This window comes from Bubalus kerabau, chromosome 1, assembly GCF_029407905.1.
Source record: "Bubalus kerabau isolate K-KA32 ecotype Philippines breed swamp buffalo chromosome 1, PCC_UOA_SB_1v2, whole genome shotgun sequence".
NCBI classification, from domain to species: Eukaryota; Metazoa; Chordata; class Mammalia; order Artiodactyla; family Bovidae; genus Bubalus; species Bubalus kerabau.
This window is the reverse complement of record NC_073624.1, coordinates 185963847-185975384: the sequence shown is the minus strand read 5'-3', so window position 1 is coordinate 185975384 and position 11538 is coordinate 185963847. Positions and strand designations below refer to the sequence as shown.

At 44.4% G+C, this 11538-nt stretch overlaps 1 protein-coding gene and 1 pseudogene across 1 annotated transcript; one reads left to right on the top strand and one right to left on the bottom strand.

Annotated features, from left to right (window-relative positions):
- Positions 1 to 2716: 2716 nt before the first annotated feature.
- Positions 2717 to 6621, bottom strand: LOC129626722 (methyl-CpG-binding domain protein 3-like 2B; annotated as a pseudogene).
- Positions 6622 to 9943: 3322 nt separating this feature from the next.
- Positions 9944 to 10687, top strand: LOC129626723 (TLE family member 5). The gene has a single exon (XM_055546109.1). The coding sequence runs from the start codon at positions 10080 to 10082 to the stop codon at positions 10671 to 10673; it is 594 nt and encodes a 197-aa protein (XP_055402084.1). The 5' UTR covers positions 9944 to 10079; the 3' UTR covers positions 10674 to 10687.
- The last annotated feature ends 851 nt before the right edge of the window (positions 10688 to 11538 follow it).

Sequence of the window (11538 nt, the reverse complement as noted above, 5' to 3'; positions counted from 1 at the left end):
CCACTGTGATGAAACTGCACTTCCTATAAGGTTGACCAGCTGCATTTTCCAGAGACCAGTCACAAGGATAACCTCACATCCTGGCAATGTGGTCAGACACCATCAATGTGAGGGGACCTTGTAGAAGCCCCCAGCAAGTCTGTGCATTCAGGAGAATGCAGGGTCTTCAGGCAACCGCAGGTCCACAGCCCAGTAGGAGAACCTCTCAGGACCATGGACAGCGCAAAAGCAGGCTCTTTGCCCAGCTTGCTGCTGCTGCTGCTAAGTCGCTTCAGTCGTGTCTGACTCTGTGCGACCCCATAGACCACAGCCCATTAGGCTCCTCTGTCTCTGGGATTCTCCAGGCAAGAATACTGGAGTGGGTTGCCATTTCCTTCTCCAATTGCATGAAAGTAAAAAGTGAAAGTCAAGTCGCTCAGTCGTGTCCAACTCTTAGCAACCCCATGGACCGCAGCCTACCAGGCTCCTCCGTCCATGGATTTTCCAGGCAAGAGTACTGGAGTGGGGTGCCATTAGTGTGGGTGAATTCCTGGGCCGTGCTGGTGCCTGGTCGCTGCACACCAGCCCTGAGCCCATCCTTGCCCAGTCTTCAGATGGGGCAAAGCTGGACCCAGGATTGGGTCCTGGAGTAATGCAGTCGCAGAGAGTCGCAGAGAGCCAGACCCAACTGAATGACTGAACAACAACAATGAACAGTTTCTGAGTCAAGGCACCCAGGACTGGAACAGGAAACCTAAGGAGGCTGGGCTCCTCCCAGGTGTAATGGCCATCCCTGCTTTGGTTGGGGGGTATGGCTGGAACTCAAGAGCTTGGGGCTGCAAATCTGAGCTGATACCACTCTTCCCCTAGAGGGCATCTGGGTCAGGGCCATAGAGGTTGGACCAACACCACATAAGCTGGTTGTTCTCCTTTCCAAGCACACGAACTCACACACATGCCCATAATGGCAGTTTCTGCCCTGGCCAGAGGCAGGACTGGTACCTAAGGTAGCTTCATCCCCTCCAAGTATCCACATGATTGCTGTATAGGCAGCTGCTGCATTAGCAGGAAGCATCACCAGAGAAGGAGGTCTTGATGCGGGAGCCCAGAGGAGGATGGAATGTGCCCTGGGGCCATCCAGGCCAGTTTTCCAGAGCACCAGGTTGTTTTCAGCTTGCTGCCTCTGTGCTGGATGAGAGAGCAAGAAAGTCTGTGCATCTGCTCTTCAAGAATGGAGTCTAGGGCTTCCCTGGTGGTGCAGTGGTTAAGAATCTGCCTTGCAATGCATGGGACACTGGTTCAATTCCTGGTCTGGAAAGATCCCACAATGCTGTGGGGCATCTGAACTGGTGTACCACAACTGAGCCAGCGCTCAAGAGCCCAAACCCACAACCCACATCTACTAAGACCAAGTGCTGCAACTACTGAAGCCTGCACACCCTCAAGCTTGTTCTCCCCAACAAGAGAAGGCACTGAGATGAGAAGCCTTTGAACCACAACTAGAAAGTAGCTCCTGCTCGCAACTAGAGGAAGCCCACACCCAGTAATGAAGACCCAGCACAGGCAAAAATAAAAAATAAAATAAATAAAAAAAAGAATGGAGTCTCTATTTCTTTTAATGCTTGTTTTATTGAATAAGTTGTTTCTAAGTAAAATGAATCATTTATTGAATAATTGTTTGTTAAATAATTACAAAATTATGATGTATCCCATATCCCACACTGTGAGGTGGAAAAATTGCAATGACTCCAGACCTATTTCAGGGCAAAACAATAAGCTTTCTGGCAAGTCATTTTCCACATCAAATGTTTTTAGAGAATATGTTCCTTCTTAATAATCTAATGTTAAATCTAATTTTTAAAAATAGCCACAAATTTTTAGGCAAACATAAGTGCTAATTAAATTTACATTAAAATGTCTTAACGTTTGATCTAACATTTAGCACAAAATGAAACAAGGATGTAGCTTACATTAGAATGAGGTGTAAAAGCAAGCTAAATAAAATAAGATTTCTACAGAGCTAATTGACATTAAAAATATAATTTCTTTAAAAACACAAATACCACATGATATCACTTATATGAGGAAGTGAAAAAATTACACAGATGAACTTATTTGGGAAACAGAAACACAGCCACAAACATAGAAAAGAGATCTGTGGTGGCCAAGGGGGACAAAGAGTGGGAGGGATGGATTGGGAGCTTGGGCATCCCTGGTGGCTCACACAGTAAAGAATCTGCCTGCAATGTGGGAGACCTAGGTTAGATCCCCGGTTTGGGAAGATCCCTGCAGGAGGGCATGGCAACCCACTCCAGTATTCTTGCCTGGGGAATTCCCATAGACAGAAGGCCGGCAGGCTACAGCGCATGGGATCACAAAGAGTCAAACAGGACTGCGTGACTAAGCACAGCACAGCACAGATGCAAACTAGTACATATAGGATGGATAAACAAGGTCTTACTGTATAGCACAGGGAACTGTATTTGATAACCTGTAATAAACCATAATGAAGAAGAATATTAATATATGTGTGTAAGGGAATCACTTTGTCATACATCAGAAATTAGCACAACATTGTGGATCAACTATACTTCAGTGAAATTTATATATATATATATATATATATATATATATATATATATATATATAAAATCTCTTTAGGGTAGACATTTCTTCCTTGAGTGTAAACAATGTAAGAAAACATATAAAACACTAAATAGTCCTTCAGGCTAGATAACCTCTGTAGAATTTAATATAAAAGTCAATTTTAAAAATCACAGTAAATAGAAATTGAGGTGCACAAGGACAAGCAAAAATCTTTTTTCTTGTCACGTGAAACCCAACCTCTTACCCACAGAAACATTTCCTCATCCCACATTTGTCAAACAAAAGGGTTTAACAGAGTGCAATGTTAATATAACAAAGCATCTCAATTCAGATCAAGAAACAGGGCTGACATTCAAGGATGCAAGTATCATGGAGGGCTGTCCCTCCCCCCTCCTCCCCATAAACTATTTCCCAAGGGCCACACATCATTCAGCGTTTCCAGGACGATTTTCTCCTATTTTTTAATCTAGCTCTCAGGACTCCTGGCTTTCTCTGTCCCCCTGACAAGCCTGTCTGCCCTCCAGGCCATAGCCAATCTCTTCCCTGCTCTCTTCACTTTCCGAGACTGCTGATGAATATCTCTATCTGTTACTGGTTGTCTGCAGAGGGTGTGTGGGAGGAAGACCTCAAATCCTGGGTCCATCTCTGCCCCATCTGAAGACTGGGCAAGGATGGGCTCAGGGCTGGTGTGCAGAGACCAGGCACCAACATGGCCCAGGGATTCACCCACACTAAGCTGGGCAAAGAGCCTGGAAACATTTGCGCTGTCCATGGTCCCGAAAGGTTCTCCTACTGGGCTGTAGGCCTGAAGACCCTGCAGTGTCCTGAATGCACAGACTTGCTGGGGGCTTTTCCAAGGTCCCCTCGCATTGACGGTGTCTGACCACATTGCCAGGATGTGGGGTTATCCTTGTGACTGGTCTCTGGAAAATGCAGCTGGTCAGCCTTATAGGAAGTGCAGTTTCATCACAGTGGCTCTGCTCTGACTTGTCTAAATAGTATTGTCTTTTCTTCTCCAATGTCTGAGGCATCATATTACTTTTGAGCTTGTTCTTTGAAAGCAAAATGAAATTTTACTTTGAATAAAAAGAGAAGATGATTAGATAAGGGGAGGGGGGAATGAAATGACTGCCAGTCATGGAGAATATTCTCATAGCATTTGGGTAACCACCCTCCTCTCTTCCTGCTGAAGTGAATTGCAAATTACATTTTGTATCACAGGCATTCACAAGGTTGTTATAACTCTGATTTCTGGATCTAAACCCAAGTAGATCCAGGAAGAGACCCACAGTGTGATTTCTGGCTTCCTAACTACACCAATCCTGCTACTGCAGGCACCAGACATGGAGAACTGAATCCTGGGGCATCAGCCAGATGGAACTCAAGGACAGAAAGCTCCAGGTCATCACCCAGTACCAATTCCAGACTTGCCCCTCCACCATCCTCTTAGAGGATGTTTTCACCTTCCAATCTCTGTCACTGTCAGCCACACACATGCTGATACCCACAAATCCACCAACATTCAGATGAAGAGATCACAGGGTTCTTTGACTCCCAATACATTACACCTTCACTTCTACCCCAACTCCCTTCTTCACTCAAGTATTCCCCTGAACCATACTCTCATCACCAAGCTCCCTTTTCCCACTGTAAATAACCATTTTTACTCCCTGACTCTCTTTATCCCCTCCTCCTAATTCTCTCTCCCCTATCTCACTTAATGATCAATGCTTCTTAGAAGTTGGTTCTGTTCTCACATCTGTTCTGCATCTTCACCTTCTTCCAGGCAATCCCATCCATTTCCCTGGCTTCAGATACCATTCATGAACTAGAAATGCTCACAGATTCACCCATCTGGCTTCAGCCTCAAGACCCGAATATCCATCTGCCCACCCACCACATCAGTGATAATATTTGTGACTCAGCTCTCACTGGGCAGGTCCCAAGTTGAACCAATTACTTTTCCAAATACATCACCCATATCTCAGTGTCCCTTAAACTTACTTTTTGATATTAATACCCTATGCCACTGAGTGTCATTCTGAATTCCCTGCCACTCCATGCTTCTATCAGTTAACCCTCCATTTTCCTTTTTGAGGGCTTCCCTGGATAACTTAAAGTGATTTTACAAAAGGAAAAAAAAGATACAAAGGATTGCTCTTGACATCAATATGGATTCCTCACTCACCAGAAGAGGCTGTCTTGGAACACTCATTGATGTGGCTCAGTAGGTAAAGAATCTGCCTGCAATGTGGGAGACCCAGATTCAATCCCTGGGCAGAGAGGATCCCCCAGAGAAGGGAACAGCTACCCACTTCAGTATTCATGCCTGGAGAAGTTCATGGACAGAGGAGCCTGGCAGCTACAGTCCAAGGGTTCACAAGGAGTCAGACATGACTGAGTGACTAACACTTTCACTTTTCCTTTCTGAATCCACCTAAAAGTTTCAGCTTTTGAAATAATTCTTGAGTATCTTTCAATTTTCATCATAATACCATTTCCACAGAGTGAATTTTTCCATTTTTAAATCTTATGTACTATTATTTTGTGTGTATGTAGATTTTCTTACTAAGTTGGATACTCAATAATGAGATGAATAATGGGAACTTTAATGTTTATTACTTATTGCTTTGCTCTTTGAAGGTGCTCAGATATCTTTTTTGAAAGAAATTCTGCAAACTCAACTGAAAAAAAACTTTCTAAATTTTTCAAATAAATTTACCCAACTACAAAGCATAAAATGACATAATCTCTTTTGTGGTAAACTGCAATAAATTGTCACTAAGATTTTAAACTCTTTGTGCCTGTAGTCCATTTTAAGACTCTACTCACAATAATCTTTTTAAACTGTAAACCTAATAAGTGCACAGTTCCTCACAAATCTCTCATTTCTGTCCTCAGATTTTTTAAGGAAAAACAAGTCTCATTTCATTCTTTTTGTCATGCCATAATTATTAATTCTACTCCTTTTATGAGTCAAAATGTCCCAATTTGATGGGGAGATTACTGCTGCTGCTGCTGTTTAGTCACTAAGTCATGTCTGACTCTTTGTGACCCCATAGACTGTAACCTGACACGCTCCTCTGTCCATGCAGTTTTCCAGGCAAGAATACTGGAGTAGGTTGCCATTTATTATGCCAGAAGATTTTCCTGGCCCAGGGCTTGAACCCATGTCTCCTGCTTGAAAGGCAGAATCTTAACTACTGAGCCACCTGGGAAGCCTAGGGAAATTATTAGAGCCTCTGATTTATAGAGCACTTATTATATACCAAGCTGTGTATTCAAACTCCTGACTCAGAATTTCAAACAATTTCACTTCTCTAGTTTATTTTAATATTGGTAAGAGGAAAAAATTAATAGAGCAATGAGCATTTAATGCAGTGTTGGGTATAATTTGGTGCTGTGATAAACAACAAGACCAACTCAAGAGACAGAGAGAAAAAGCAGATGGGATGGAGGAAAAGAGGTCAGAAGGAATAAACAGAAAAAGAAATTAACTGTAGCGATGAATGATGAGATTAGAGAACTAAGGACATATTTGAGCAAAGAATTTAATTTAAAAAAAAGAAGACCAAATGCATTATGTATAAAGAATTTTCCAGAGCAGAGAACAGTTTAAACACTCTAAAGTCAAAAGGCATTTCCACTTCTTAGTAAATTTGATCAAAAAGGAAAACACATTTTGTCTATTATTCTAAGAAAACCTTATATACAAAAATATACAAAATCTTAAATATGTCTTAACAAACATTAACCCCTAGGAAATAACGTTCAAAAAAATATCTTATTGTTAACAATTACCATTTGCTGACTCAAAGTGATTTTACAAAAGGAAAAGAAAGATAAAAATTGCCACTTTTGACATCAATATGGACTTCTCACTCACCAGAAGAGGCTGGCTTGAAACACTCATTGGTGTGGCTTCTCCCATCTTTGGAAATTGTCCTCTGACCCACTCACTACTCAGATACAGGCAGTCTGTGATCTGCTGGAAAACATGCTTCTGATCCCCCTTTTATGGAAAGAGTGAGTAAGTCAATCAGTGGATAATCCAAAGAAGATATCCTATCTCACACCATTGGGATTGAAAAGTTTTTTAAATCACATTTAACAATACACTAAAAAGATCATACACCATTATAAACTGGAACTTATTCTGAAGATGCAAACCATTCACAAATCATTCAATATGATCCACCACATTATCAAAACAAATGATAAAAATCACATGATCACCTCAATAGATGCAGAAAAAGCGTTTGATGAAATTTAACACCCATAGAGACCATTATACCAGCTCCTTTAAAAATCTAAGCATAGAACCACCGCATGACCTAACAATCCCACTCCTGGGTGTATACTCTGAGAAAATCATAATTCAAAAAGACACATGTACCCCAATGCTCATTGCATCAGTATTTCAATAGCCAGGACACGGAAGCAGCCTAAATGTCCATTGACAGATGAGTGGATAAAGACGATGTGGCACAGTGGAATATTACTGAGACATAAAAGGGAACAAAACTGGGTCATTTGTAGCAATGTAGGTGGGGACGACAGAGGATGAGATGCTTAGATAAAATCACCAACTCAATGGACAGGAGTTTGAGTAAACTCCGGGAGTTGGTGATGGACAGGAAGGCCTGGCATGCTGAAGTCCATGGGGTTGCAAAGAGTTAGACACGACTGGGTGACTGAACTGAACTGAACTGAAATGGACCTAGAGTCTGTCATACCGAGTGAAAAAAGAGAAAAACAAATATGTCAGAAAGAAAAAAAACAAATACCATATATTAATGAATATATGTGGGATCTAGAAAAATGTCACTGATTTGCCATGCTTAGTCGCTCAGTGTTGTCTGATTTGCAGAGCAGGAGTAGAGACACGGATACAGAGAATGGACGTATGAACACAGTGGGGGAAGAATGAAAGGGAGAGTGAGAAGCTGGGATAGTAGAAATGACATATATACACTATCATGTGTAAAATAGATAGCTAGTAGGAAGCTGCTGTGGCTTCCCTGGTAACTCAGCTGGTAAAGAATCCGCCCGCAGTGCAGTAGACCCTGGTTTGATTCCTGGGTTGGAAAGATCCCCTGGAGAAGGAATAGGCTACCCACTCCAGTATTCTTGGGCTTTCCTGGTGGCTCAGCTGGTAAAGAATAAGCCTGCAATGCAGCAGACCTGGGTTCGATCCCTGGGTTGGGAAGATCCCCTGGAGGACTGCATGACAACCCATTCCAGTATTCTTGCCTGGAGAATCCCCATGGACAGAGGAGCCTGGCAGGCTACAGAGCATGGGGTCGCAAAGGGTCAGACAACACTGAGCAATTAAGCACGGCAGAGGAAGCTGTTGTATAGCACAGGGAGTTCAGCTTGGTGCTCTGTGATGACTTGGGGGGGGAGGGATGCTCAAGAGGGAGGGGATATATGTATATGTATACCTGATTCACTTCATTGTACAGAAGAAACTAATACAACATTGTAAAACAATTATACTCCAATTTTTTTTAAGTTTGTAAAAAAAGATGTGCGTGCAAGCTCAGTCATGTCCAACTCTTTGTGACCCCATGGACTGCAGTGCACCAGGCTTCCCTGTGCATGGGATTTCCCAAGGCAAGAATACTGGAGTGGGTTGCCATTCCCTTCTCCAGAGGATCTTCCTGACCCAGGAATCAAACCTGAGTCTCTTATGTCTCCCACATTGGCAGGCAGGTTCTTTACCACTAGCGCTATCTGGGAAGCCCTTGTAAAGAAAGATAACAAAGAAACTGTGTCATTAGAAAAATATTTTGAGAACATTTTTGATGAAACATGGTAGAAAAAAAAATGACAACAGAAGGGAAATGTGGGATAAAGAACAAAGTTCTTTTTCATTGTGACACATTAAAACATTTAATGCTGAGTGCTTGGCACCAGAATTATAAACAAACAGAGGACAGAACATCAGACTGAGTGCATGCATGCTAAGCCACTTCAGTTGTGTCCGATTATTTGCGACCCCATGGACTGTAGCCTGCCAGCCTTCTCTGTCCATGGGCTTCTTCAGGCAAGAATAATGGAGTGGATTGCCTCCTCCAGGGGATCTTCTCCACCCTGGAGACAAACATGTAAAAAAGAAAAAGATACAACATTCTAATCTAAATCACAACCTAGAGACCTTAAAAGTAGCTGTTACATGATATAGAAACTTGAAGACTTCTGTATTGCAACAAAACATAAAATATAAAGTGTAGAAGGGTTATAGTGCTTTTCTTTGCTAAAATATAAACAATATTGAATGACTTGAATTCTTCCATCAATACTGCACAATTCCAATTATCTTAACAGTAGGATTCATTAGGTTTCCATCATCTGGCAGATAAATAGGTAGAATATGAAGTCAAGTGGGCCTTAGAAAACATCACTACGAACAAAGCTAGTGGAGGTGATGGAATTCCAGCTGAGCTCTTTCAAATCCTGAAAGATGATGCTGTGAAAGTGTTGCACTCAATATGCCAGCAAATTTGGAAAACTCAGCAGTGGGCACAGGACTGGAAAAGGTCAGTTTTCATTCCAATCCCAAAGAAAGGCAATGCCAAAGAATGCTCAAACTACCGCACAATTGCACCCATCTAACACACTAGTAAAGTAATGCTCAAAATTCTCCAAGCCAGGCTTCAGCAATATGTGAACCGTGAACTTCCTGATGTTCAAACTGGTTTTAGAAAAGGCAGAGGAACCAGAGAACAAATTGCCAACATCCGCTGGATCATGGAAAAAGCAAGAGAGTTCCAGAAAAAACATCTATTTCTGCTTTATTGACTATGCCAAAGCCTTTGACTGTGTGGATCACAATAAACTGTGGAAAATCCTGAAAGAGATGTGAATACCAGGCCACCTGACCTGCCTCTTGAGAAATTAGTATGCAGGTCAGGAAGCAAGAGTTAGAACTGGACATGGAAAAACAGACTGGTTCCAAAGAGGAAAAGGAGTACGTCAAGGCTGTATATCGTCACCCTGCTTATTTAACTTCTATGCAGAGTACATCATGAAAAACGCTGGACTGGAAGAAGCACAAGCTGGAATCAAGATTGCCAGGAGAAATACCAATAACCCTAGATATGCAGATGACACCACCCTTATGGCAGAAAGTGAAGAGGAACTAAAAAGCCTCTTGATGAAAGTGAAAGTGGAGAGTGAAAAAGTTGGCTTAAAGCTCAACATTCAGAAAACGAAGATCATGGCATCCGGTCCCATCACTTCATGGCAAATAGATGGGGAAACAGTGGAAACAGTGTCAGACTTTATTGTGGGGGGCTCCAAAATCACTGCAGATGGTGACTGCAGCCATGAAATTAAAAGACGCTTGGAGGCCGGGCGCGGGAGGCGGCGGCGGCGGCCCCGGGAGCTGCCGATCGGCGCCGGGACAAAGGCGCGGCCGCCGGCGCCCCGAGCAGCCCGAGCCGGGGCGCACAGCCGGGGTGCAGCCCGCGCCCCCCGCCGCGACTGACATGATGTTTCCACAAAGCAGGCATTCGGGCTCGTCGCACCTCCCCCAGCAACTCAAATTCACTACTTCGGACTCCTGCGATCGCATCAAAGATGAGTTTCAACTGCTGCAGGCTCAGTACCACAGTCTGAAACTCGAATGTGACAAGCTGGCCAGCGAGAAGTCAGAAATGCAGCGTCATTACGTGATGTACTACGAGATGTCCTATGGCTTGAACATCGAGATGCACAAGCAGGCTGAAATCGTCAAGAGGCTAAATGGGATATGTGCCCAGGTCCTGCCCTACCTGTCCCAAGAGCACCAGCAGCAGGTCTTGGGAGCCATTGAGAGGGCTAAGCAGGTCACTGCTCCTGAGCTGAACTCCATCATCCGACAGCAGCTCCAAGCCCACCAGCTCTCTCAGCTGCAGGCTCTGGCCCTGCCCCTGACACCCCTGCCTGTGGGGCTGCAGCCCCCTTCTCTGCCGGCGGTCAGCGCGGGCACCGGCCTCCTCTCGCTGTCGGCGCTGGGCTCCCAGGCCCACCTCTCCAAGGAAGACAAAAACGGGCATGATGGTGACACCCACCAGGAGGACGACGGCGAGAAGTCGGATTAGTGGGCGGCTGGGATGGGGAGGGTGGGGGGTGGGACAGAGGGGAGACAAACACTGAGAGAGGAAGGTTCAGCACATGACACACAGTAATAGCTTGGGATTGGCCAAACTCTGGTAGTATTTATGGTAGCTGCCTGCTGGGGCTGTCACCCTGCTTCTGTGCCCTACCCTGGCTTGGCTCCTACCCCGAATTCCTGGCCTCCCTCCTCCTCCCCTGTAGCCTGAATGGGTCAGTACCCACTCATACCACAGATGAGGCAAGCTGAGGCCTGGAGACACAGGTGGGAGGCCAGGTCCTAAGGGAGCAAAACCTCAAGAGGTCCAACACCCCCTGCATTTCCCTGATTCACACACATGTAACTGACAGTCTGCCCGCCGGGGGGGCCCCCACCCCAGGGGTCACCCAGCCTCCCATTCTGGCACTGCATGCAAACACAATGCTAGCTGCCCCTCCCCACCCTGGGCACCCCGCGTCTGCCCCTCCCACCCACTCACCCTCCATGAGTTCCTGATGCCCGCGCCCACAAAAGAAAGAGGGGCCACCGACAGCGAGCTTAGCCCCAGGGCAACAGAGTGGGGCCAGCAACTCAGAATTCCCTTTCTCCCCTTCCTGAATAAAGATGAGGGTACTCAAGTTGTCTTGGTTTTTATTCCCCCCCCCCCTTTTCCAGTATACTAGCTTGTCTTTTAAGAAAAGGGATATTAAAAAAAGGAAAAAGACAAAAATGTAAAAAAAAAAAAAAAAAAGCAACACCCACACCTGTGTCTGTATATAGCCTTTTAGACTGTCAGCTTTTGTTGTGTTCAGTCGTTTGATCTCTACGGAGAGAAGTGAAAATGCTGTATCGAGGGTGGGCTTAGCTGTGCC

Coding starts and splice junctions, on each gene's coding strand:
- LOC129626723 (XM_055546109.1), top strand. CDS start 10,080: ATGATGTTTCCACAAAGCAGGCATTCGGGCTCGTCGCACCTCCCCCAG.